This window comes from Strix uralensis, chromosome 32 (genome assembly GCF_047716275.1).
Source record: "Strix uralensis isolate ZFMK-TIS-50842 chromosome 32, bStrUra1, whole genome shotgun sequence".
Lineage (NCBI taxonomy): Eukaryota > Metazoa > Chordata > Aves > Strigiformes > Strigidae > Strix > Strix uralensis.
In genome coordinates, this window is record NC_134003.1 from 2607152 (window position 1) to 2632146 (window position 24995).

Here is a 24995-nt window from a genome sequence, read left to right on the forward strand (position 1 = left end):
CTGGAAAGCAGCACGGAAGGAGGCCGAGGCGACGCCCGCCCGCGCCGCGGCGGGGACAGCTTGCCATGCCACCGCTTGGAACTCAGGGGCGCTCGGAAAGCCTCTCCTCTGAACAAACACTGCGGCAGGGGGGAAGAAAAAGACTCTGGGGAGGCCGGGACTCCACAGCACAGACTGTTCTTTCTTTACTGGACTTTTCTCGGGCCCTGACATGATAAACAATCCTTTTGTGCGAGATATAAACAACGCGCGGTCGCTGGCGAGGAACAAAGGCTGCGATTCAGCGCCCGGATCAGCTGAACGCTCCGCATGACGGGCCCCACGCTGCTCGTCCCGCCTGGGGGTTTGCCGCCGACCGCCACCGGCCCCAGCGGCCCCCGACTGCCGCCGCCGCACCGGCCCGGCGCCTTTCCCCACCTTTCTCGAGGGAAACGCGTTTGCGTGGCCGAAAAGCTGAGCGGGAGATGGACCGGAGCAGCGAATACACCCAACCCCGTGGGAGCGCTGCTGGGATTTCCCAGCACGTCCCAACGCCCCACGGCAGAGCTGGTGGCATCACCGGTCTCCCCACACCGGCCACTGAAACCTCCCGTTTGGCTTCGTGAGGATGAATCCTCCTGGCGCAGAGAAATAACCCGAGCGGCAGCGCCCGGGTACATTTTCAGCGTGCTTCGGACACCCACGGCACGGGGAATGCCAAGCGCTTGGCCAGGAGGACGCGCTGTGCCGCCAGGCCCCGGTGCCAGCCGGCCCACTCGGCATTGTCCCCCTGCGCCGTGGGGCGGAGGGAGAGGCGGCAGCTCCTTGCCCGGAGGTGGGGGCACAGTGGGGCTGCTTTGCCCTGCGGCTTTCCCTGGAGTTAAAGCAATCCCCAGCAGGAATCGGCCTCACACCGTCCCCTTGGCCTCCTGGATTCTGGGGTTCAGACGCCACGCTGGGGTTACTGGCCCCACACAGGCCCCACAAAGGGGTACAAGCCCCACGCTGGGGGTTCATGCCCTGTGTAGTGGGGTACTGGCCCCACACAAGAGGTACAGGCCCCACGCTGGGAGTACAGGCCCCACAGGGTGGGTACAGGCCCCACGCTGGGGGTTCAGGCCCCACACTGGGGGTACCGGCCCCACGCAGGCCCCAGGCAGGGTGTCAGGCCCCACGCTGCGGGTACAGACCCCTCAGTGGGGTTACAGGCTCCACACTGGGGGTTCAGGCCCCACACAGTGGGTACAGGCCCCACGCAGGCCCCATGCTGGGGGTACAGGCCCCACACAGGATCTCAGGCCCCACACAGGCCCCACACGGTGGTTCAGGCCCCACACATTGGATACAAGACCCCACACTGGTGGTTCAGGCCCCACGCAGGGTCTCAGGCCCCACACAGGCCCCACACGGTGGTTCAGGCCCCACACATTGGATACAGACCCCGCACTGGTGGTTCAGGCCCCACGCAGGGTCTCAGGCCCCACACAGGCCCCACACGGCGGTTCCCGCCCGGCCGCAGGGGGGCGCTCCCCGCCCCGCCCCGCGCAGGCGCCGTTGCGCCGCCGTGAGGGGAGGGGGCGGGGCCACCCGGAGGCCGCCATTGGCTCGGCCCGGCGGGGCGGGGCGGCCGCGTGCGCCGCCAAAGCGTTCCGGGCGGGAACGGGGGCGGCGGCGCGTTCCGGGCGGCGGCGGCCCGCGCTCCCCTCCCCCTCCCGCTCCTCCGGGAGCGCGGCCTCGGCGGCGGCCACCGCGACCAGATCGGCTGCGGTCCGGTCCGGAGCGCCATGGAGCCGCGCGCAGGTAACGCCCGTCCGGTGTCCCGGGGAGGTCGGGAAAGTTTTCAGCGGGGCCGGGCCTGGGGTGGCGGCGGCCTCGGGGCTCCCGGAGCGGCGGCGGGTCCCGCTGGGGGTCACGGTGTTTGCCTGAGGGAGCGGCGGGGTGGTCCCCGGGTGGCCGCAGGTCCCGCCTGGGCCCGGGGGTGGGGTGGGGCCCGGGGGATCGCCCGGTCCCGGTTGGGCTCCCGGGAGCGGCCGGGCCCCCCTGTTGGGCCTCGGGGGTGGGGGGGTCCCGGGGTACGGCGGGGTCCTGCTGCAGCCGCCTCAGGCCGCGGAGGGGGGCGGCGGGGCCGGGGGCGACCGGGCTCCCACCCGCGGCCGTGGCCGCCCCCCTCCGCCTCCCCCCGCGTCCCCGTCCGGTGAGGAGCCCTCGGGCTCCTCCGGTCCCCGCCGCCCCAACCCCTCAGCGTCGCTTCTGTTGGAGCAGTCACCAAGCGCGGAGGTTTCGGCGGTTTCTGGCTCCGTGGGGTCGGTCGCAATAATTTAGGCTCGACTAAATCCCCGGGGAGGGGAGGATGAGCCCGGCTTTGCGACGGGAGTGACCGCGGTTGAGCCGGGCTGGTGTCTGCGGGTCCGTCCGGCGCCTGAGCCGGGTGTAAACTCAACCGGGACGTAGGAACAGGCAAGGACGGGGCGGTGGGCGCTGGGTTATTAAAACCTTCTCACTTGCGATGATTTTGGGCCAAATAACTGTAATTTGGTTCCTTCTCCTCCGGTGCGAACCAAAGAGGATTGCCCTTTGCAGCCTGGAAAATCCGCGCGGCTTTGCAATCCCGTGTTTTGTGTTCGCACCGGAGGGAACTTTGCTGCCAGCCTCCGGCCTCGTGCCGAGGGTTTTGCCTCGGTGAAAAGCCGTTGTCTTTTTTGTTGTTGTTGTTTTTTCCGTGCGGTTGTTTAACAGCACCGGGTGTTAGGGTGAAGATCTGTGCGACATCGCCGGGGCTGGGGCCGTGCTGGGGGTGCTCGGCCGTACCCCAGCAAGACACGAGCTTAAAAAAACAACTCTAAGAGTTTACCCGTCTTAATCTCGGGAGGAAAGGGAGTTTCTCGTCCGGCTAATTACAGGTTGCCGTGGACTCCGTATGCTTTCCTTGTGGGCGAGGAGGCTGGCGGTGACTCACCGGCTCGAGCATCTCTGACAATCCCATGCTTAAGGGAAATGTCTTTGCACCGACGCTGTGTCGTGGGAGTCGCTTACGCAAGGAGCGCGGTAACGGGACGGATCCTCCCAGGATTACACCGGGGAGAGCGTGGCTCATCCCCGCCGCGATGCCTCTCCGCTTGCCCGTCTGTAAAATGGGCTAACGCCGGCGCGGTGATTAGTTACGCGACGGTGTTTGCAGCGTGCGGGGGGGATGATTTTTGGCTTTGAATTGCAGGGCTAATACAGGCGTTATTGTCGGCTTAAGTCACGTAGCTGGGAAAGCTGAACGTGATGGCTGAAATCCTCCACGTCGGATCACTGGCGACGCTGGATTTCTTCTCCCTGACCTTGCTGCGTGTTTCCAGACCTCGGCGAGGGCTGGTCGCGGTCGCCCCTGTTCGTACGCTGCGGTCAGACTCCTGGGTTTGGGTTTGGGTTCGCTCTCTGCTGCACCTTTGAGCTCCTTCTATCGCAGGAGGAGAGCGGGCCGGTCGGTTGGACTTTAAAACATCGTGGCAATTTTTTCTTTGGCACTTCTTTTTCGTCAGTGTTTAAGAAAAAAAATAAAGCCTCACGGTGCGAATTGTAAGACTTGGATCAATAGTTTCAGTGGAACAAAAGCTGCTATTTGAAGTAGGTGTAAAAGGGAAATAAGCGGTTGGCGCGATGACTCGGGGCGTCGCAGCTTCCACCTGCGCGGAGCGGGGGCTGCAGGCGCCGAGCTCCTTTCTGCCCGCTGTGAGTTGTTGCCCCGGCGTAGCGAGAAAAACTTCCTTTTCCCAGCAAAAACGAGGGATGTTCTCGACGGAAAATGCGTTGGCGAAGCCGCCGTGCAGTGGCTTGAGCGGCGTGTGCCTGCGCCGCGTCGTGGTGGTGAAACGACGCGAACGTGCGTTTTTGCTTCCTAAAGAAAGAAGCTGATAGAAGGGAGAGGGCGCGGCAGGTCAGGACTTCGACGGTCGATGTGTCTGGCGAGACGCTCGTTGCGAGCACGCGGCTCGGAGGAGCCTCCGTACCACACCGGGGCGTCCTCCGGGAGCGTTGGTGGGTGTGAAACACGCGGCAGCTCTCGCCCTGCGAGCAAATCCCTGCCACGACGGAGGGAGGCAGGGGATGCACAGAGGAGTTGTGCGCCCAAATACTTATGAGGATCAGGACCGTGGTCCTTCTACTGACTTAATTTTTGTTGGTTTGTCTTTCTGCTGAGTGTTTAGTGTGTTTCTGGCGAGTCTCTGCCGCTCGGTGCCGTGCGGTTGCACGGGATGGGGCTTTGCTCTCTGCGCTGGAAGGGATGTTCTCTCGCCCCGTAGCTCAACAAGTGCCTTGGCTCCGACAGAGCTTTAGTTAAACTGAACTCATCTCTTCGGATGACAGAAAAAATAGATTTACCCAGCGGGAAGAGGACTGGCTCAAAACACTATGGGGAGAAAATGATGCAGAATCTGCCGCGGCCCGATCTGTGGAGGCGCTGATAGCGAGTGTCCCCCGGGAGGCCAGTGGGGACAGCAAGTGCTGGGCTCCCGCAGCCGGGCTTTGCGCTGGAAATAGTAGTGGCCTGGTTTAAGCCGGTGAATTTGTCTCAAAGTTAATTCCCTTGCAGGCAGCCACTGAGAAAACTGTGTTTATTTTAGATATGTGCCTCGTCGTTGGCTAAACCGGGAAGAGAGCCTAAGACGGGTCGTTTATATAATTACTGTAATTCTTGGGAGCGTGACCCTGCTCCTGAGAGCGCGGGTGCTGCTGCGCTCCTCAAACGATTTAATGGCTTCATCAAGCCTCAGCGTAAGGAAGGCCGATTTTAGGAAATTCTGCACCTTCCGTTCCTGCCACTGCCGTCCCTCATCCTAACGAGGCTGTTAACGCAGCCCCGTGGCGCGTGGTGTGTTTATGGCCAGACTTTACAGCCCGTCATTCCGCGCTGCCGTGGCCATCGGCTCGTTTATCCCAGACGTGGCTGCGCTTCCCCCCCCGGGTCCTGGGTGCTGCCCCGTGTCCTCTCCCGTGGGCAGTGTTCAGAGGTGAAAAGTTGATGCTTAAGTGGAAGCCAGGATGCTGTGAGAATTAGACCGTGCATGCTCAATAGTCATCCTTATTAATTATTGCACTGTTATGACAATGCTTTTTTTTAATGTAACACATGATCCGTGTCGGGCTTTGAGCCGTTGTTTTGCCTTCAGGACCTAACAAAGTTCAGGTTTGTAATTTATCCCGAAAAGCACAAACCCTCTCCGAAGAGGAATCGATAAGTAAGAGCGATGATGATGTGGGTGGGGCCTCGGACTTAATAAAGCTGCTGTGTTTGTGTTGCAGACTTTTCTGGCTTTTATACAGCTCGGAGGCTTCATTCCTGCGCGGCTGCCGACGTGTTCTTCAACCCAAGTTTTAGACTAATCTGGGTGTTGAAATTAGCACGGTTGTATTTAGAGCAAAGGGAAGCAGGTGGTTGTAGCTCTGGAAAATAGGGTAAAGTTTTTATTTAAAAGCCGTTAAGCATATGAAAACCATCCCATTTTTATAAACTTTCACTGTAACTCTTGCTTAACTGCTGCTTTCCTTGCGCTCCAACTCTTGAGCAACAGCGTATTTTTAAGAACGCCTTTTCCCTGTTGGAAAACCTCCGTCTGCAGGGACGGCGTGCCGTCAGGAAGCAGCCCGGATCGTGCCAAAAATCTGCAGGAGGCTTCCGAGGGTCGGGTTTCTCAGGATGGTAAATCTCCTTGAGGAGCTGCTTGTACCAAGCACGAGATGCTGCAGCCCTGCGACCTCAGGGCTAGGTCCGGCCTGACCGCAGGCTGCCTGTCGCGTCTCTTCACAAATATTCCTCTTTTTGCATCCGCAGCGCCTGTTCTTTGGGCTGAAGGAGTTGGTGAGCTCACAGGTTTTCTTGCACCTTCCTTTTCACCAGGAATAACTATTTTGCTGGGCTCCGATCGCGGAGGTTCGATGATGATCTGCCAGGTTGATTTTTGCCAGCGACGAAGCGAGAGCTGCCCGGTCCGTATCCCGTCTCGTACAGCACCTAGTCAGAGCTTAGCGACTATAATAAAGGTATTAGGTCAGGTCAGGTTCAGCACGGCATCGCTAATCCCAGCTCTGTGTTTTGGCTGTTCTCGCCCGCGTTAGGTAACCTGCCCGTGTCGGGTCAGGGATGGAGGCTGGGACGGAGGCAGCGCCCCGCGATCGTGGGAAGGAGGAGAAAGCCAGGAACCTCCCTCGAGGACCTTCAGGTCTTGCTCGTTTGGAGCCGAGCCGCACGAGGAGCTGATTTTGCTGGTAGCTATTCTGATAAGGCTCGTTAAGGAAAGAGCAGGGCTCGCTCAGCTCAGGCGTGGGGCTGCTTCCGGCACCGAAGTCTCGCCCGTCTCACCTCTGAGCTGCACATGAACCTCTCGTTGGGGCGTGCGGGTCCTGGGGGAGCGCGAGCCAGGCGCCGTTCGCTCCGCGGTGGGGGTAAGAGCTGCTAATTGCAGGGATTTGGGTGGATTTTTGGTTTAGGAATTGATCTGTTTCTACTTGCTGCCTCGCCCGTGGTGGAGCTTCGCAAAGCAAAGTGGGTGACTGACGGTGGGGAGCAAAAAGCCTCCGGCTGGGTCTGGCAAAACGAGATTTCTCGTGGATTTTGGCGCTTTGGTTCCCCTCTGAAGGCACCTGAGGGCTTTGGAGGGTCCATCTCGGAGGTGCTCTTGTCCTTTCTCCCGCCTGGGACGAGGTGGAGGTGCCGGGCCAAGGTCATGCGCTGACTTTGTGCTTCTGGGACTGGAGCCCTGGTGACCCGGCGCGGGTTCCAGCCCTTGTCAAAAAAATCACGTGGCGAATCAGGGGAAGAGCCATCGTAGTTCTACGCTCCTAAAATATTTCTGGAAACACCTTTGTAAACAGAGCAAAAGGCCACCTACGATACAGGAGTTCCAGATCATGTTTAATGCTTAGTTTTGACATTAGCCCTTAAAAAAATATTTTTTTTTTTTCTTTTTCTGAAGGACATGTTCTCAACACGATTGAAATCTTAACAAAATAAGAAAATTAAAGCCCCTTAAAACGATGATCCTGGAACTAATAGTCCATCTTTCCTGCTCTGTGGGTTGTATTTGTTTCCGGTGGAATGCTTATTTAGTTAAGTGTGCTTGATGATTATTTTTTTTTCTTTTTCCCATTATGCCCTGGAAGACACACGTGATGAAGCTAAGGTACATTTAATTATTTTACCTTGCTTCCTTTTTATTTCTTCCCTTGGTCTCTTTTATTTTGCCTGGTCGAGTTAGGGCAGGGAGCACCATCCCGCAGCTCTGCGAACTGCCACGGAGGACCAGGATGCTCCGTGCTTCTCCGGCTTCGCTTCTGCTGACTTCGTACCAAAACCCGACAAATTAATTTTGGTGGTCTGAGGTCCTGCAGAGAGGATGTGGGAAGCGAGGAAGCTGCGAATTACTTTGCTACTGTGTATTTTTCCTGACTTTACTCTCGTTTTGGGTGGGCGTTTGGTAGTAAGTGTTTTAATTCCTGTTTACAGAGGCTTGCAGACTCGCATAGAGATTAACTAAACCCAGCTTTCTCTTCGCTGCCCCTTTCTGAAAGGCAGAGGCAAAACTGGACAGGTTGTTGTCTCACTGCCTGGAAGGATGAAGGTCTGAACTGGCGATAGGTGGAGGCATCCTTACGGCGCTTTGGGATGCCCGGCTTTCACTCTCTGTTTTTATGGGTGTGGTGACCAAGCAAGAAAGACTGTTTGTGTAAGGATCAAGCTTATTATAGTTCAGAGCTAGGTGTGACTCACGGCTCGGCGTAATCTCCCCACTGCATTGCTCCACTGGAAACATCGCTGCGCTCAGGCCCTGGTGTGAGCTGGGGGGGGGAAGATTAATATACTGCTAAAAATTCTGGGCAGAAGCAGCAGAGAAGCTGACAGGTAACGTAATAAAGTCATCCGTGGGTGGGCAGCTGACAAAATCTGGAGTGTTGTGGTGTAAGATTTTGCTACTGTTGTTTTCTTGTGCATTAAAGCCACCGAAGGCACGGACTGATCATATAGATGGGTTGGCCTCTGCCTCTCGGAGACCCCCGGGAGGGGCTAGTTCGTCCTTTCTTCGTCGTGCTCCTCGTTGGCAAATGGACACCGGCTCAGAGGCCGCCTGTCGCCCCTGCGCTGGGACCTTGGCATGCCCAAATCTTAAGAAATCAGATTTATTTTTTTTTTTTTAGTAACAAGGCAGGGAAACACACCTACCCAGCCCAAACTCTGCTTCAAATCAGAATATACGCGGTGCGAAGGGTGTATTTAAATGCACTTGAAGATGAAAGTCCTCTTCGGTTGCTGGTGTCTTTTATAATGTTGACTTAAAAGCTGGAGTTTAAAACCCAGAGAGGTTGCGCATGGGCTTTTGACGCAAAAGGAAACGTTTTCCTTGGGCTGAAACTGTCAAGTTTCCTAATATAGTTTTGGTTGCTGTGTCCTGCTGCCTTGAGCGAGCAGGAAGCGGATGCCCGGGGGCTGAAGGAGGACACCTGCTTCTGACTTTCGTTTGAGTCTAAGATCAAGACACGCTTAAGGCACCTCCGAAAGCTGGTCCTGCGCGGATGGTCTAGGCTTGACTTCTTGTTCTTGATGCGAGCTGGGGCTTGGGGGTTTGTCAGTGCAGCACCAGCGTGTCTCTTGCCAGGCAGCTTTTTTGTGACTGGCTACAAAAATAAATAAATACTGAGTTTCGTTTCTTTTTCTATTCAACCCGCTTTTGTGCCAGAACTGAAGATTTCGCGCTACGTTGCTGACTTTGATAAGATTGGCTTTCAGGAACCTGGGCAGTCTCATTGGAAAAGCAAGCGGAATGATGAAGGCTCCTAAATATTAGTAATCCAGAAGGCTCTTATCAGGGGTGTTGAGTGGATGGTTGTAAATTTGCATTTTTTGTGCTTTCCTCTTGTATTTGCTCGCAACTGATAAAGCAGCTGGTGCCAAGCAGAAACGTGGGAAGAGTTTTTCTGGAAGCAGAGCTCGGAACATCGCCCTAAGGTGACCGGGAGGGTTAGTCTGGTGTTGAGTCTGGTATGAAACCACGTATTGTTTGTAAAAAAAGGTTTTCTCCCAGGGGAGTCGTCTCCTTCGTTAGCCGAGGCTGGTGGCTTGCTCCTCCGCAGCTCGCAGAGGACCACGCTCCACAAGTATGACAGCGTGTTCAGGCACGACAGCAAAACGGGGTGAAGTATTTCCAGCAGCAATGAACTCAGTCATCCTTTCTGGACAGGACAACGTAAAAAAAAAAACATCACAAAAAGCCCCAGTGAATCAGCCTGAAACCATTTGCTGGCAGATCTGCGAAACACCTCCGGGTCCGGCGGGCACCTTCCCGAAATCCCCACCCGTGGCAGGAGAGGGGCTGGGAGCTCGCGAGCCGTTTCTCTTCTTGCTTTTGTTGATTTAAGCAACACCCTGCAGCTTTTACATTGTTTTAGAAACATCTCAAGGTGGAGAGTAATTTATTAATAACCTTTTAGCCTTGTTTTGAGCCTGCGCTATTTAAGCCCAATGCAGTCAGAAAGGTGTTCTACCTTGAGTTCATGCGAATGTTTAAAAATCAAGGGGAGAAGAGCAGTTAAAACTGAAATTAATACACTTCTGAATGTGGCCTTTGGAGATGCGATCGACTAATTCTGTCGGATTTAATTTCAGGCTTATTTAGGAGCTCGTCGGTGCGGAGGAGCGGGACGCCCTTGCTGCTCGGCTTGTGCGAGCTGGGCTGGAAGTTCAGCCTGCGACCGGCTGCGCGGGTGAAGGCTTTGCCCCGCTGCCGGGGTGGTTGTTCCCGCAGCTCTCCCCGCTTGGCGTGAGCCCTCCCTTGGGGCAGCGGCGGTCGGGGGGTGTTTAAATCATGTTAATTAGCAGCCTGAGTCGCTCTCCCTGGAGGTCAGCGGGGGCTGCTTGTGCCGCGGCCCCACGACCGATGCAGGGACGGTGGATTCTTGCTGAGGGTGATGGGTGCTGGAGCAGCGACACCCACCACCCCATTTTGGGGCAGAAGGAGCTGCCGTCACCTTGGGCCACCCCAGCACCCTTACCCAGCGGGTTCTCGCCTCGTAAACTCCTGCCTTATCCTGGAGAAATTACTGCAGGCAGCAGTAAATCCGCACCTTTCCTGATCAGGTCATAAATTGCTTTTATAAGCTTTGATAGCAGAAGCGGAGGAGGATCTTTGTGGAGGGCGTTCAGGCCTGTAGCTGGTGGTGTAAGAATCTGGTCCTGTGCATAACGAGGTGGTTATTTATTAGATTTGAGTCTTGTGCTCTTTTGCAGGAGAATGTTTAAAATACTGGCCTGGCTCTTGGCCTCCTGGTGAATGCAACTGCTGTTTTTTCTGGGGTTTTCCCCAAGATTATTTGAAACAGCCAGTGATGCCCTGGCTGGGCCGTGGAAACTCTTCCCAGGCTCGTGTTTTTGCTGCCTAGCACTCGTCTGTCTCCTGCCTCTGAAACGAGGCTGCAAATCCTTCCAGTGTCTCATAAGGGCGAGGCTTAATTAAGCTTTTTATAGCATTTTACAAGCATTAGCTAACTAAATATTGTGACATCCCTATGGGGTAGGTGTTTTTTTGCTTATCCTAATAGAGCTGTTTCTATCTGCACGGGCACTCGAAGAATTGCATTGGGAGGGAGATGCTTGTGAAATGAGGTTCCCGATGGTGCACCGTCGTTGAGGGCAGCCCACGCCCGACGTTATGCCAAGCTGCTCTAAAAATAGGTGGATTTGCAGAGGTTTGAGAGTGCCAACGTTATCCCGTGCCTGCGTGACGCGGCCGATGGAACTGCAAGACCGTGTCGTAACGATGCTCCTGGAGATAGGAGCATCCTTAAAAATGAGCGGCTTTTAGGACAGCTGAGGCTGAAGATGCTGCTGGTGGCCTGCTGATAGCGGTGGCTGGAGCTCATATTTAAAATGTGTTTCTAAAAGAAAAGGAGAATGGAGAGTGGGGGGAAGGTGGGTTCCGTGTGAGCTGCGCTGAGCTTTTACCTGGTTTCTTCTATTTATGGCACTTGGTGAGAGATTGGGGGCAGGTGAAAGGGGGCACGGGCGCTGCTGGTTGGGACGAGGGAGGAGAAATGTCAGCCTTCTGAAACACCCAATTTTATCTGGACGGTGATACGGCAAATTCTGGGGAAAAGCAGAATGCCGAGAGCTGAAAGATGCCAGTGTTTGCCTCGAACGTGGGGAGTTCGTAATCAGGAGGCCCCAGCAGCGAGCGGCACGACTCCTGCTCCGGTCCCTCGCGTTTCGCCCGCATAGTTCAGCGCTTGTGTCATGGCAGAAGAGGCGTTGGGCTCGGAGGATTCCTGACAGTCCAGGACATTGTGGTTTCTAAAACGAGGAGTCACACACGGTTCAAAGGCAGCGTTGCCACCACTGTCAGCTCCGGGGCTCGGTCGGTACCTACTCGGTGGAAGTCTCCGTCTGAGCCGCCGGTGCTGTCGCCGACACCAGGAGAAGGTTTATTTTCTCTTGAGCTTTTCCTCTTTGGCCTCTTCTACCCTCTTTAGCTTGTGCTGTTTGTGTTTCAAATTTAGCTTCCTTGCACTGCCTTTTGCTTTGGTTTTGAGTTTGTTCCCCTGGGGGTTTGCCAGTCTTCCACCAAACCACGCTGAAACGTCTGGGAAGCTGCGTGCTCCAGCAAAATCCATCAGCAGAAGGACTAATACACTCTTACGGTTTCGAAAAGGTTGACCCAAAAGTAGTTGGGATGAAAGTCTTCTGTGAATTTATTGCCCTACGGTTTCTACTGGAGGGCAGCTTCTTGTGGGAGGCTGCGATGAGATGGATAATCCTCATCTGTGGTGTTTTGTCAAAGCGTTCAACCTCCCACCGACTCGGGGGCTTGACGGTGAGATCTGAGCAGACGCGAACCATGGGAGAGGGAATGTGAAGGATCTAAGGCGATAACAAAGTCACGGAACAACTCTGAAGGGGAGCGAGCTGGGAGGAAGTAACTGAGCTACTCAGCCCAGAAAATGAGGATTATAACGAAGGACCCAAAGCCTGAAACCCCACGTTCTGAAGCGACCCAAGCAGCACATCAATCAAACGGTTTATTCCCTTGAAAGTGATATTTTTTTTTTCCATATTTTAAGGTAGAGCTGAACGGGAGGGAGAGGGCATAAATATTCTGCATCCCTTGGCCTCGCTTCTCCTGTTTGTTTGCAGGGAGATGGCTGAAACGGGATAACATCTGTCCATCGGAAATCTGGAGATGGAGCTGGGTATATATTTTGCAGCGTTCCCCCCCAAAATATGCTGGGTGCTGCGTAAACACCCACTACTGCGCTGCCACGCGGCACCGTCCGTGCCAAATAATTTTCCTGACGGGGTGCAAATAACAATGTGCAATTGTCCGCCGCCCGGCCGTGCGGGGAGTCAAATAGAAATCTTTTCCCAGATTTCGCTGGGGAAGGAGGCGCTCGCCTTCCCCAGCCATCTATTCTGATCCTCTATGCAAATTTTTGGGAAACCTCATTTGCGTGAGGCCAAACCGAGATGTAAATCCTCCGGATTTACGGGGCAGAGCTGCCTTGGCATCCCCGTCTCCCGCGGCGCGATGTCAATATTGCATTTTGCAGCTAAAGGTGTTTTGATATTTTGGGGGGGGTGGGTTCGTTGGGATTTTTTTTTCCCTCCAGGTTTTGAAAATCTCAGCGAGGGAAGCACGACAGCTCCCTGGTGAATTAGTTGCCGTTATTTCTTAGATAAAATATTGACTATACGCTTCCAGGGTACTGCAGGTACAACCTTTGGGGTCGCTCGTCGGTCCTGGGAAGCCGCTTACAAAGCGTTTCCCCCGCGAGCGGCGGCCGTGATTTGGGCTGCGCTGCGATATTAGTGCCAAAAGCAGCAAGAAAAATCTTGCTTCTCGCCAGAAGAATGATGGGAAGGAGATGATAGGACCTTATCACAATGGGACGGTTGCTGCCAAGCGTTCCTGCCTGCCGTTCTGAAGCTCTGAAGAGCGCGTTTTAATTCGGAGCCGGTAACGAAGCGTCGGTGCGAGCCAGCCGTCGCCTCTCTGTAAGTTCAGAGCTCGTTAAGCTCCGCGCTGTCATTTTCCCCCTCTTAAATCAAGCTTTTAATTATCTGAAGAGCTTGGAGATACAGATTCTCGACTCTGTTTTGTACCTGAAAATACAATTAAGGAAAACATGCTGGTTTTCCAACACCTGACATTAGTGGCTACAGCGCTGCAGCCCGGTGGGGGAATTAAATGAGAAAAGCTTCGAGGGATGTGCAGGATTTGGAAATATCTCGGAGGAGCTTGGGGAGTGTCTGCTAGGAGGAGAATTAAAGGAATTTAGGGATAGTGGCATCTTCCGACGCACGCTTTGTTGGTGTTTCTGGGTGCTTCCCTCCCGGAGCCAGGCAGCGCACGGGGAATCCTTCTAATTAAAGTCTTTGCAAATTAAGGCAATTTGGTTTTGGCTCTTCGCTAGTAGAAAGAGGGAGATTTGGCCGCCGTCCTTCCTGCGTGAGGGCAGCGGGAGGCAGGACTCGCAAGATCTGGCCGTTACTTTGTGCGCAACGTTAAAGAGCAAAAGCTTTGGGTGTGCAGAGCGTGACGTTCGATGGGGCTTTTTTTTTTTCCGTGGAATAGCTTAAAATGTAAATATTTAGAAAGCAGCCTTTCCTTGTGAAGTACTGATTATGAAATATTTCTCAGCTTAAAGAAACGGGCTGTACGATAATGGAAAAAAACCCTGTAACGCGGGATACGGCGGCTTTCTTCGGTATTTCAGATCCGTAACAAAGCTGTGTAATTAAAAAATCTGATAAACTTTGGTAAAGATGCAAATTCATCCCAAAAATCTGTAAAATGCCAAAGGTGGGGCATTTTGCATCAGGGGCTTTGCATCCCCATCAGATGCGCTGGAGACGTTCCTCCAGGATTTTCAGGCAACTTGTTTTCTTCGTCCTGTTGCCCTTTTTATCTTGTTCTGGTTAAATACGGGAGGAAAACTGGCACCCTGGGGTTTTTTGGGCTGAAGTTCACGCGAGGGCGATGCCACCACGCGGACTTCGGCTGGAGAGGAGAGGCTGGGCTGTTCAGGAAGATTAAATTGTGGCTATTCACCATTTAATTCCTGCTGGTGTGTCCTGCAAATAACTATCAGTATGGCAGAGATTGTAGAAACGACTGCTTTTTTAGCCCTAAATATGGGGTTTTTTAGCATATTTCTGTTTGCAGTGCATTGGGAAGGCTCACTGATTATACCCAGCTGTGGAAGCGGTCGCGATAGCATCGTACGTGCCCACCGATATATTTATGGGGGGTATTTGGGTGTGCTTGACCCCTGTCGCCTTTGCTGGATGATATATTTGTGGTTGCGGATCTCTTTGGGCTTGGGTTTGCGGAGGGAGGGAGGAGGAGGAGAGCGAGTTTCCCTTGGACGGGAAAGAAAATAATAAATAACAACTGAAACCAGAGAGAGAGGTTGTTTCTTCATTTGAACTCGGCGATAAATCTCTCCAGCAGTTCATCGCCGCGTCGTTGGACCCGGAGTTTTCCATCTGTGTTTTGCCTGACATTTTTGAGCGCGAGGGAGTTTGCTCGGTAACTGCAAATGCCATCCGTTAGCGGCTGTGGGCTGTGCTGCTGCTCTTTTCCTCCCCAAAAGCCACGCTTTGCTGCGTACGCTTCTTTTGATTTTTTTTTTCTTTTATTTTTTTTTTTTCCACCAGAAGGAAGTTAGCGTTTATTACAGTGAGTTTTCATTTAGAAACTGCTGTTCTACAGCTCTCGCCGGTGGTTAGAGGATCCAACGTGTGACTTCTAATTAGGGATGTTCCCTCCATCACTGATGGGGCAAGAGCAAGAATCTCCTGCCAGACGTTGCTGTCTGAATACGCTCGGTTTTAGGATTGCCTTCAGCCGGCAATAGCCCTGAGATTGCTCCGGTGATAAAAGAATATTAAGTAGTTTTTCTGTGCGCATGAAGTTAATAAGTATATGATTAGTGAGCGTGGAAGATAATAGGAATGGTATTTAACCAACAAAGCCAGGAAATTCCAGATTAAAGCGTGGATGTTTAACTTGCTGCTCTTGGGGTTTGGGAGTTGCGTGCCGTTAGGGAGTTTTGCCCATCTTTAGGAATAATCCTGAAAAGAGACTTTTTTAAGGCACCAGGGAGTTTTGGCCATCTTTAGGAATAATCCTGAAAAGAGACATTTTTAAGGCACCAGGGAGTTTTGCCCATCTTTAGGAATAATCCTGAAAACAGACATTTTTAAGGCACCAGGGAGTTTTGGCCATCTTTAGGAATAATCCTGAAAACAGACATTTTTAAGGCACCAGGGAGTTTTGGCCATCTTTAGGAATAATCCTGAAAAGAGACTTTTTTAAGGCACCAGGGAGTTTTGGCCATCTTTAGGAATAATCCTGAAAAGAGACTTTTTTAAGGCACCAGGGAGTTTTGGCCATCTTTAGGAATAATCCTGAAAAGAGACTTTTTTAAGGCACCAGGGAGTTTTGGCCATCTTTAGGAATAATCCTGAAAACAGACATTTTTAAGGCACCAGGGAGTTTTGGCCATCTTTAGGAATAATCCTGAAAACAGACATTTTTAAGGCACCAGGGAGTTTTGGCCATCTTTAGGAATAATCCTGAAAAGAGACTTTTTTAAGGCACCAGGGAGTTTTGGCCATCTTTAGGAATAATCCTGAAAAGAGACTTTTTTTTTTCAAGGCACAAGGAAAACAAACAGGTTTGTTCATCTTCCCTGTAATACTGAAATTTCCTGTCAATACGGCAACACCTCCCTCCACCAGCCTTACAAAATTTTTCCCCTCTTCTTCACATGCCAAACTTTCAGCTCAGGGTGAATTTTTTTTTTTTCTAGCAGTTTCTATCCCTTGACAGTAGGATTTTTATCATGACTCTTGAACTGCAAAAAAAAAAAAAAAATAATAATCCAGCGGAGCTTTTTGCTGGGTCCAGACTCCTGCGGATGTGCGCTGCTCTCCGTTTCTGCCTCGAGGAATGCAGAAAATCAGGATTTGAGTGCACAGCAGGAGCACACACCTTCCTGAAGCTTCGGACCTGCTAAAACTTCAGATTTACGTAATATACCTTTGGCCAGACTGGTTTTGCTCCCTTCTGGGAAGGAGATCCGGACTGGGGCATTTATTTTCTTCTGCAAGAAGAGGAATTGTTTGGGGTTTGGTTGGCTGGGTTTTTTTTTTTTTGCCTGAAAGGGGCTTTTTGTTTTGTTTTGTATAAGCAACCTCTACTAATTACAGCGTTTTGGTCTTGCTTTTATTTCCTTTGCGCACAAGGAGGGTGCTTGGAGGAGGGCTGCCTGCCCCGGGGAGGGCAGGGATGCTGAGCTCTCTGCAAATATATAAGAGAGACTTTCTGCTACCGAATAAACTCATTTATTCTCCTAGCTCCTTGTCCATGGTTTTGGAAAGAAAAGCTTCACCGCCTTTGAAATGAAAATTGGGGGTTTTTTTTCCTGAATCTGCTGAGCCCTTGGTGTGCCCGTCAGTAGCAGAGTTGTTACAGCCTGTTCGCGTGCGGGGAGAAAGCAGCAAAATTTGTAAATTTTTTTTTTTTAAATCCCAATTATCAATTAGTTAAACAGTAGTCCCAAAGCACAATTAATTTCAGGGGGGAGGTTTATTTTCCCCACTCGGCACCTGCCATCGGATAGTTCCCAGCCAGCTCGGAGGCTGCCTGGCCAGGCTAATTATTTTATACTTTGTAATGCGAGCCGCGCGCGTTGTTGGTCTCGTTCCTAGATTGATGCCGAGGTGCTGATCCGGGCGCCGCCGACCCCAGCTGCCGGGAGGAATCCATGAGCGCACGACCTCGGCTATGGACATCGTCCTGTCGGATTTTGTTCGCTCAACGGGGGCAGAGCCGGGACTGGCCAGAGACCTCCTCGAAGGTAAATCAAATTGGGAATAAAAGAAGGGAAGAGCCAGGGGGTGGCTGACAGGGGGGCTGGTAGGGAGAAAAGGGGTTGCAAGAGGGGCTGGCCAGACCCCAAGGCTGGTGGTTGGTGAGTGCGATGCTGGAGATAATAAAATGGTGCCCTCGGCGGCGCGGCTGGTGAAATTCTGCCTTGGTTTCTTGTTACACGTCCATCAGGTAATGAATTTCAAATGTTGGGAAGGAGAACGCATCAACCAGGAGCACGGTTTCCCTTCTTCCCTCCTCTCCGTTGCTGTGTGTTGTTCACTGCGAGCAGCAAAACTTAAGTGGTTTTATTTTTTTCCCCTTTATAGCAGCGATGCCTTCAAAAGGGTTGAAGGAATAGCACTAGGTGAAGGCTGCCCGTGTTTTCAAACTAATATAGGAGTAATTATATAGGCAAAACCGTGCTGTTACTGGTATATCTTGTTCTGCTTGTGAAGGTGGTTTGATTATGCCGATATAAATTGCTGTTTGGCCGGTGCCAGTGACCTCTCCTGGCAGAGCGTCCCCTCGGAGCCCCATTTACCGGCATGGGAGGCTCCTACTGAACAGGTTTAAGGTGATGGAGATGCTTGGGGTGCTCAGGAGTTGAATGCAAACACCATCCGCGTTCAGTCGACGGGCCGGGCAGCCCCCGAGAGCCTCGGCACGCCGCGCTGGCGGCTTCCCACTCCTCCACCTATTTTGTTAAGTGCGTGTGCTTGCCCTAAAATACAGCGTAAGCCTTCTCAAAAACTCCGTAAGATGAAGAAGTTCTCATTAATGATCGTGCTTAGGTGAAGGCTGCAGGTGATTTTTTTTCACCCTGTACTTACAGCGATGGGAAGGGGAAAGGAGAAAGGATACCGGGTCTTAATTTTGGGGCTGCTTGCTCACGAGCGTTGCCTGGGGGTTAATGTTGACAAAAGGATGGGGAGTAAATGCTGACATGTGCTGTAATGCTGGAGGACAGCAATATTGCATGAGAAGCAGGGCTGTTTGTGCATAATTAACCAATCTGTAATTATAATGCAAGACCGTACTTGCTGCGTTTCTTCCTAGCATCCTTTTTCTTGTATAATACAGCTCATTTTTCTTGCTGCTTGAACTCGGGACCAGTTGATGCTCCTACAGCATCCGCAGGGTTCCCTGGCTGCTCCCGTTCCGGATGCTGCAGCAGTAATGAATTCAAAGCCCTGAAATTGTTGCTAGAATCTGTGTCTTTAGGCAATTTGCTCCACCTCCTCGGCTCTAGCTCTCCTGCTCGGCTCGGTGCTCGCAGCATCGATTCGTAGCTTTTTTCCTCTTCGACACTCCCATTAGCTTTGCTGGGTTCAAGGCTTCACTCTTTAATTTTTACAGCTGAGCGTCGTCTCGGCGGAAGTCTGGCAAGTTGTGGGTTTTGTGGTGTGTTTATGTTCTGGTTTCTGGGCTTAGGCTGCTTTGTTTCATGTCAGGATTTCTAATATTATCTTTCGGAAGAAATATTTAGGCTTGTGATAGAAAAGGTTAAAGCAGATATTCCCTCAAACTCTCCATCTCCCGCTTGGCGCACGGGTTGATTTATTTTGACAACGGTCGTTTTAGCTCGTTTTCATGACGTGCCGCTGAGTCGCTGCTATTCCTCCTGCAGCCTCAGCAGAGTTGACAACTCTAAGGGTGGAAATGAGGGGAAAAAACAGGGCGGGTATTAGTGAAAGCAGTCTGATAAAATAGGTGTATGAAGTGAGTTATTCAGAATGTGAAGTTTGAGGGCGATCTGGGTGATTTAAGTCATTTTTCTGTGTGTGCTTTGAGCTCTGTGCACGTGTCAAGCGAAGTCGCTGTCTGGTGGCAACGACGGGTCTTCTGAATGATGGACGTCTCCGTCGTTCTGCTCTCCAGCACCGCTGGAAACCCCCCAGCTCGACAGCAACGGGCTGCAGCGTACAAATGCCCACAGAGCTGAAGAACTGGGGGAGGAGAGGACCTAAGAACTGGGAGAATTTATTTAGGTTCTGCTCCTTGAAATCGTCCTGCGTTCTGGCAACGCGAGCTGTAGCGTCACGTGGAAGACGGGCTCCAGTTCTCTCGGTGGTGTCCCCAGAGGACACCGGTTTTCCCGACGAGGAGGGAACCTCCCTTCTCTCATCCAAGCACCAGCGAAACCTCCTCTGTGCAAAAGTTGCCCTGAACGCTTCAAACCACCCCTTGTGTTGGCCAAAAAAAGTGCCGAGTCCATCAAACAGCCTTTCCAGGTGCTTGCAGATAACCCGTAATGCTGGGATTTGAGTCCTTTTGGCTGCTCTTGTTTCATGGGGACTTTCCAAAGTTTAGCTTTTTTTTTTTTTTCTTCCCAATTTCTGAAGCGGCTGCCGGTGAAGGTGGTCGGACAGTGCGGTGGGTCGGTGTCGCTCGTGTGTCCTCCTGTCACTGACATGTTAAAGCAAATAGTGATGTGACAGCAAATTTAATTTTAAACTGATGGGTCATTCTCATTCCTTGATACTGATTCATTATTCCATTTTAAAAAACAAAAAAGAGGCCAAAAAAAAAAAATCCCCTTGACTCAAAAGGTAAAGCTTAAAATAACTTTCTGTTTGGAGTCAGTCATTAAACACTGCGAATTACATCTCTCAAAAGAATTTAAATACTTGAAGTGTATTTCCTTTAGGGAATTAGACATGATGACTTCTTTTATTGTCCGTGAGCTATCGTATAAACCAATTGGCGGTTTATATATCTTCCCTGTAGTGGAGCTGCCATACATAAAGTTGGCTTTCTTTCTACACTGTCTGCTAACTTGCTAATTTAAGAGCCTAGATTAACAGTGTTCATAAAAAAAAAAAAAAAAATCACAATTTTCCTAAATGTAAGCCATATGGCAGATTATTTTTTTTTTTTTTGCGGTGTATTCTTGCCTTTGGAAGACAGTGGCTTCTAAAAGGTCAATTTACTGCGTGCTGGAAGACTTAAGCACATTAATATATATTATGTTCTTGCAGCTTGCTGGGTAGTTAAAAGGAAATGGAACTGCTTTACTCAACTCCACGAAGTTCAAGCTGTTTTGCTGAATAATTTATCGGGCCAGTAATGGCACAAGCCTGCTGAAAAGTCTTCTGGATAGCGCCTAGCCCGGCCGGCACCTCGCTTGCGTCTACGCTTTGGGTGTCAGCTCAGAAAGAGCCGGGTGGCTGTCTCTGAAACCGTGCGGACAGATTTTAACGACAAATCATCCTCTTTGCAAGCTGCGTGTCTTCGCTCGAGCGTTCTCCCGCGATGGCGTGGGGGTAGAGAGCTGGAGGCTGTTCACTCTGGCCGCAGAGAAGCGGGGCCGGCGTCGCGGCGCGTTATCCCCGTGGCAGTCAGAGTTAGAAAACAAAGCGCTCGGTGAGACCGGAGGCCGTCGGCCGTTTGGTTTATGTAGGTGCTGGTGGGCACTGCACAGCCTGACCTTCCATTTCCCTTTCTTAAGGGCAAAATGATGTTTATTTTACTCCAGTCCCATGCTCTGTGCTCAGTGTGTGCTGTTACAGTGACCCTGCCCTTCTTCATTTTAGAGCCAGGAATCTTCTTCTGGCAAAATTATATCTCGGACTAGATAGAAGGAAGAAATTCTTCCCTGGGAGGGGGGTGAGGCCCTGGCACAGGTCACCCAGAGAAGCTGTGGCTGCCCCCTCCCTGGAAGGGTTCAAGGCCAGGTTGGACAGGGCTTTGGGCAACCTGGGCTAGTGGAGAGTGTCCCTGCCCATGGCAGGAGGTTGAACGCCATGACCTTTAAAGGTCCCTTCCAACCCAAACCATTCTGATTCAATGATTCTGTGAAAATTTGAGGTCTTTGGACCTTTGTTTAGGTTTTGCAGAGGTCACATCCAAGAGCAGTAGTTCCCTCTAAGCCCTGGATGAGCCTCCGCGCACCCGAGGTGTGACCCAGCCCTGTAACCCGTGGCAGCAGAGCTGACCCTTTCTGGGCACTCCACGTTCGTGGTTGGATCTCTTCCAGAAATGCAAATCCTGGGCAGAAATAGAGCGCCCAGCTGAACGAGGGGTGCTGCACCCTGCTTTCCTCCTGGTTTCTACTAGACAACCTTCATGCTAAACTCCACTCTTACTCGTTTTTAGCGTGGATCTTTTAGGAACTGACTGGATTTCTCTCTCGTGTGACGGTGAGCGCTGTTGTTACCTTCCCATCCAGGCAAGAACTGGGATCTGAGCGCAGCTCTGAGTGACTTTGAGCAGCTACGGCAAGTGCACGCCGGCAACCTACCCCATTCCTTCAACGAAGGACGCAGCTACAAACCCCCTGAAAGGGAGGCAGCCCGTCCCGGGCGACCACCGCTCCAGCGGCAGGATGATATTGTGCAAGGTCAGTGTCACCAAAATGAGGCGGATCAATTAAATCTTCCTTCTGGTGCCTGAAATATTTATATGCTGGAGCAATCCAGCCGCTTGCCACCAAAAAAATACAGGCTGAAGGCAGCGATTTGATAATTGCTTCCGCGAGGTTTGCAGCTCCGGCGCCGCTCAGGTGCGGTTTTTTTTCATCTTTTCCTCTCAGAAAAACGCCTGTCTCGAGGCATTTCCCACGCCAGCTCCACCATCGTCTCCCTGGCCCGGTCCCACGTCTCCAGCAACGGCAGCAGCGAGCATCTGCTGGAGATGCCCATCTGCACCTTCCAGCTGCCCGACCTCACCGTGTATGCCGAGGACTTCCGCAGCTTCATCGAGCGAGACCTCATCGAGCAGTCGATGCTGGTGGCACTGGAGCAGGCTGGTGAGTGTTTTTTTTTTCTTTTTTTTTTAATGCTAATACGGTCTGGGGGGGCAGTTTTGCAGCGGTACCAACGGGAACGAGCCTGAGGCCGCAGAGAAGCGAGCCCGTCGCGAGGACGCGTATCTGATGGGTATTATTTCATCCCTTTTTATAGCGTGGTGCAAGGGTTGAGTAAGAGTCTGCTTCGCTTTGCCTGCAGACACTGGATGTAAATAAATTGTGGGTGTCGTCATCGCTCATGCAGCTGAATGGTAACACTCAAAAAAAAAAAAAAAAGTTGCATTATCTCACCCCCTGAGCCTCCCTGTGCCCTGCATCACCCCGTCAGCCCCGCTGAGAGAAGGGGGGGAAAAAGAAACTCCTGCATAACACAAACAGTAGCTCATCACCGCTGACAAATATTAGAAGCGATTACAAACATTTTAGATGGATGATGCATTGTATGTGCTGCTTCAACACGGGGAAACTCGTCTGCTGGCTTTCAGTTTGCCTGGAGAGGAACCACCTTACGGGTGCAGAGGGATTTGTTTTCCAAGGTGCTGTTTTCCTCCTGAATAGTTGCTAGGTGATCTGTAAATAAGATTTAGCTGGTGAATGGATGGGACCTCCTGGCAGAGAAACCCCAGTCTGGGTTAGCAGGACGGCTTCGTGGGGTGGGGGCAGGAGGGCGCCAGGCAGGATCTCGGGAGCCTTTACACCTCTCCTTTGTTTCTGTCACCGCCGCACACACCGAGAAGACTATTCCTTCAGAGATAACATATATTCTTAATGTCAAATTTTAGCCTTCTCCTGCTCAAGTGTTCCTGTAACAAATATTCTCATGTTTTGGAAATGAGCACCTGAGCCAAGCGATCTCGTTACAGCGCCGTTGCTGGTCCGTGGCGAAGCCGTCGTGTCTAACGCAGATAAAACCGCGGTGACCCCCGCCGGCGCGGAGCCGGGGGGTGGCAGCGCCGCGTCCCAGCGCAGCCTCTGCCCGAGGGAACCAGGGGCGGCCGCGCTCTTCCCTCCGTGTGCTGGGGACGCTTCCCGGCCTGCTGAGACGAGGCTGGCATGAAGGAATTGATTTTTAGAAAATGCCTTTTGAAGACCGTAAAGTGTCTCTGCATCTCGTACGTGGGTTTGTTATAAACGGGTGTTTATTAAAGGGCTGTACTGCGTATATAAAATATCCCCAGCGCGATTCGAAGGAGGGTTTTGAGCGTGGTGCTGTGATCTACGGTCGCTCCCGTTATTAATTTAGTACGTGCTGTCCTTAGGGGATTAAGCAAATATTTTATAGACCAATAAATGTTCAGATACTCTTCTCCTTCTATCCAGAAATCCTTTTACAGTGCTGTGGCAGAGTAAGAGCACTTTAAAGTGGCTGTAAATTGTAATGACATCCTCTCAGAAAGCTTTTAACGTGCTCAGAGCTGTATAAAAAGGTTTTGGTGGAGCTCAGAATTTGGCCCTTGCCACAATTTTAGCGTTCTTTGTCCGAAACCTAAACGGATGAAGCCTTGCTCTATCTTTTGAAGATGCAGAGTGTTTTTTCTCATTGCACACGTGGAGGAGCAGTCGGTGGTGCCTTGCCCAAGGCTATTCCAAAAAAATCAGGAGGAACTGGAAGAAACCCCTGGGTTTGATGGCTTTGCCTTGGCTCCGAGGTCAGGCTTTCTCCCTGGGTCAGGGACGTGCCAAGCATGACTTCAAAAGTCCCCCAGCCTATTGGCAAGAAACTTCCTGCTTCGCGCTTCAGACTAATATTTAATGAACGTCTGTAGGTGGACTCTTACAAACTGCTGAGTTAAGAGATCAGCGTGCTCGCTTCGCTGCGGGAACGGCTTCAAGGGAATGGCAAACGGGTTCCTCGTTCCTGGGGCGGAAATATCCCACGTCACAGAGTGGGCAGTCAAAGAAATGGGGCTTTGGTCATCACCTGGCTTTGGAGAAGCTTTTCAGGCTGAGTTTAGCCCGTGCGTGAGCAGAGGCGCGTGTGTACACGTACCCCCCTCGGTCTTACCTACCTGGCATCCGACTTGCAAATGTTTTTGCCCATAAGTCATTGGCCGGACTGGTTCCCTTGGCAGGAGAGATGAGCTCACGTCTGGGTCCGCCTTGCTCCAAAAGGCAGCTTGAAACCTTCTCAGAAGTTGGGTGCTGGGCTCTGCCAGCCCGCCGCCCACAGCGCGGGACCACTGCGATGCCTTCGGCCCCTCCGCCGTCATCCTCGGTGGCGAGACCGGGAGGCTGAGCCTGTGCTGCCGGGAGGAGGATGCCCAAGCTCTCGGCGCTGCCGTGGGTCGCGGCGTTTCGGCAGGCAGAGCGTAGCAGGGCTGGTTGGTTGGAAGCCTTCGATTCCCATCCTCCCCCAAACAGGAGAAAGTAGCGACCGATGTGTAATTGCACTCGAACAAGCTCTTCTTGCTGCCAGATCCTGAAGCAGAAATGTCTTCTGCAGGTGGTGTTTTCGTCAGAGATGGGCTCCAGATTAGATAAGGAGAGAGATGAATTACCTCATTTCAGATACGTGAAATGAGCTTCCTTCAGCGTAGATGCCGCTTTTTCTGGCTGCTCTCCTTTTTTTTGGTCTCTTAGCCCACTTCTAGGTGCTGATCCTGCCCCTTCACCTCCATCGGTGATTCAGCAGTGGGGGAAAAAAAACCCCGGCGGTCCCCGCACAGAGGTGGTGGTGGGTGCTCGTGTTGGCTCCGTCACGTCGGCCCGAGGAGCGCGAGGCCAAGTCATCCCCAGGAACGCTCCCTTCGTCACGCAGAGAGGGCGGCCTTGTAATCACGGCGCTGGATTCCCTGGTAGCCTTAGGGAAGCCATTTGGGGTTTGGATGAGTCAGTCCTCGTTTTCGGGCTGGGAGGAGCACCCTCTTTGTTCTTTCCCATTGCCGGGACCTGTTTCAGTGGTTCCTGTTAGAAGAAACACGACGGTATTTTACCAAACATACACCTTTGTGCGCAGGTGCTGGACCTCTGCTGGGACAAACAGGTGTTCTGTGGCAAAACCAGTTGTGGGGCCAAACTGGACCCTGTAAGAGTCACGGTGCTGGACGCAGAGGAGGCCTCTGGGTGCTGGTGGAGTTCTTCAGACGTGCAGAAGAGCCGCTCGAGCGACGATTGCAGGAAGATGCCTCATGCTCTTGAATCCATTACCTCCCTTGTAGAGCTTTCAGGGCTTGTTCCTCATAACCACGTGCGGAGAAATATGTTGTTTTAAATGCTTCAAGGGGCCTCTTGGCCTTTCCACCGCCTTGATAGGAGGAAAACATTCAGAGAAGGGTTTGGGGAATGTGGTTTCTTTCAAGATGACTTCTCTTGCGCAACTGCAAATCTGTACTAATGCCTCTGCCTCGCCGGGGATGTGCGCG

General features: G+C 52.3%; 1 protein-coding gene across 5 annotated transcripts in view; it reads left to right on the forward strand.

The window, feature by feature from the left end:
• Positions 1 to 1634: 1634 nt before the first annotated feature.
• The window catches only part of OTUD7B (OTU deubiquitinase 7B), a 38366-nt gene continuing 15005 nt past the window's right edge, over positions 1635 to 24995 (forward strand). For all 5 annotated transcript variants that reach the window (XR_012626723.1, XR_012626722.1, XM_074853147.1 and 2 more), the window contains exons 1-4: positions 1635 to 1779; positions 16724 to 16872; positions 21055 to 21225; positions 21418 to 21633. Coding sequence is in view for 3 of the 5 variants with exons in the window: in XM_074853147.1 (XP_074709248.1) it covers positions 16800 to 16872; positions 21055 to 21225; positions 21418 to 21633 (460 nt within the window). In the remaining 2 variants the exon portion in view is untranslated. The remainder of the gene's footprint in view (positions 1780 to 16723; positions 16873 to 21054; positions 21226 to 21417; positions 21634 to 24995) is intronic.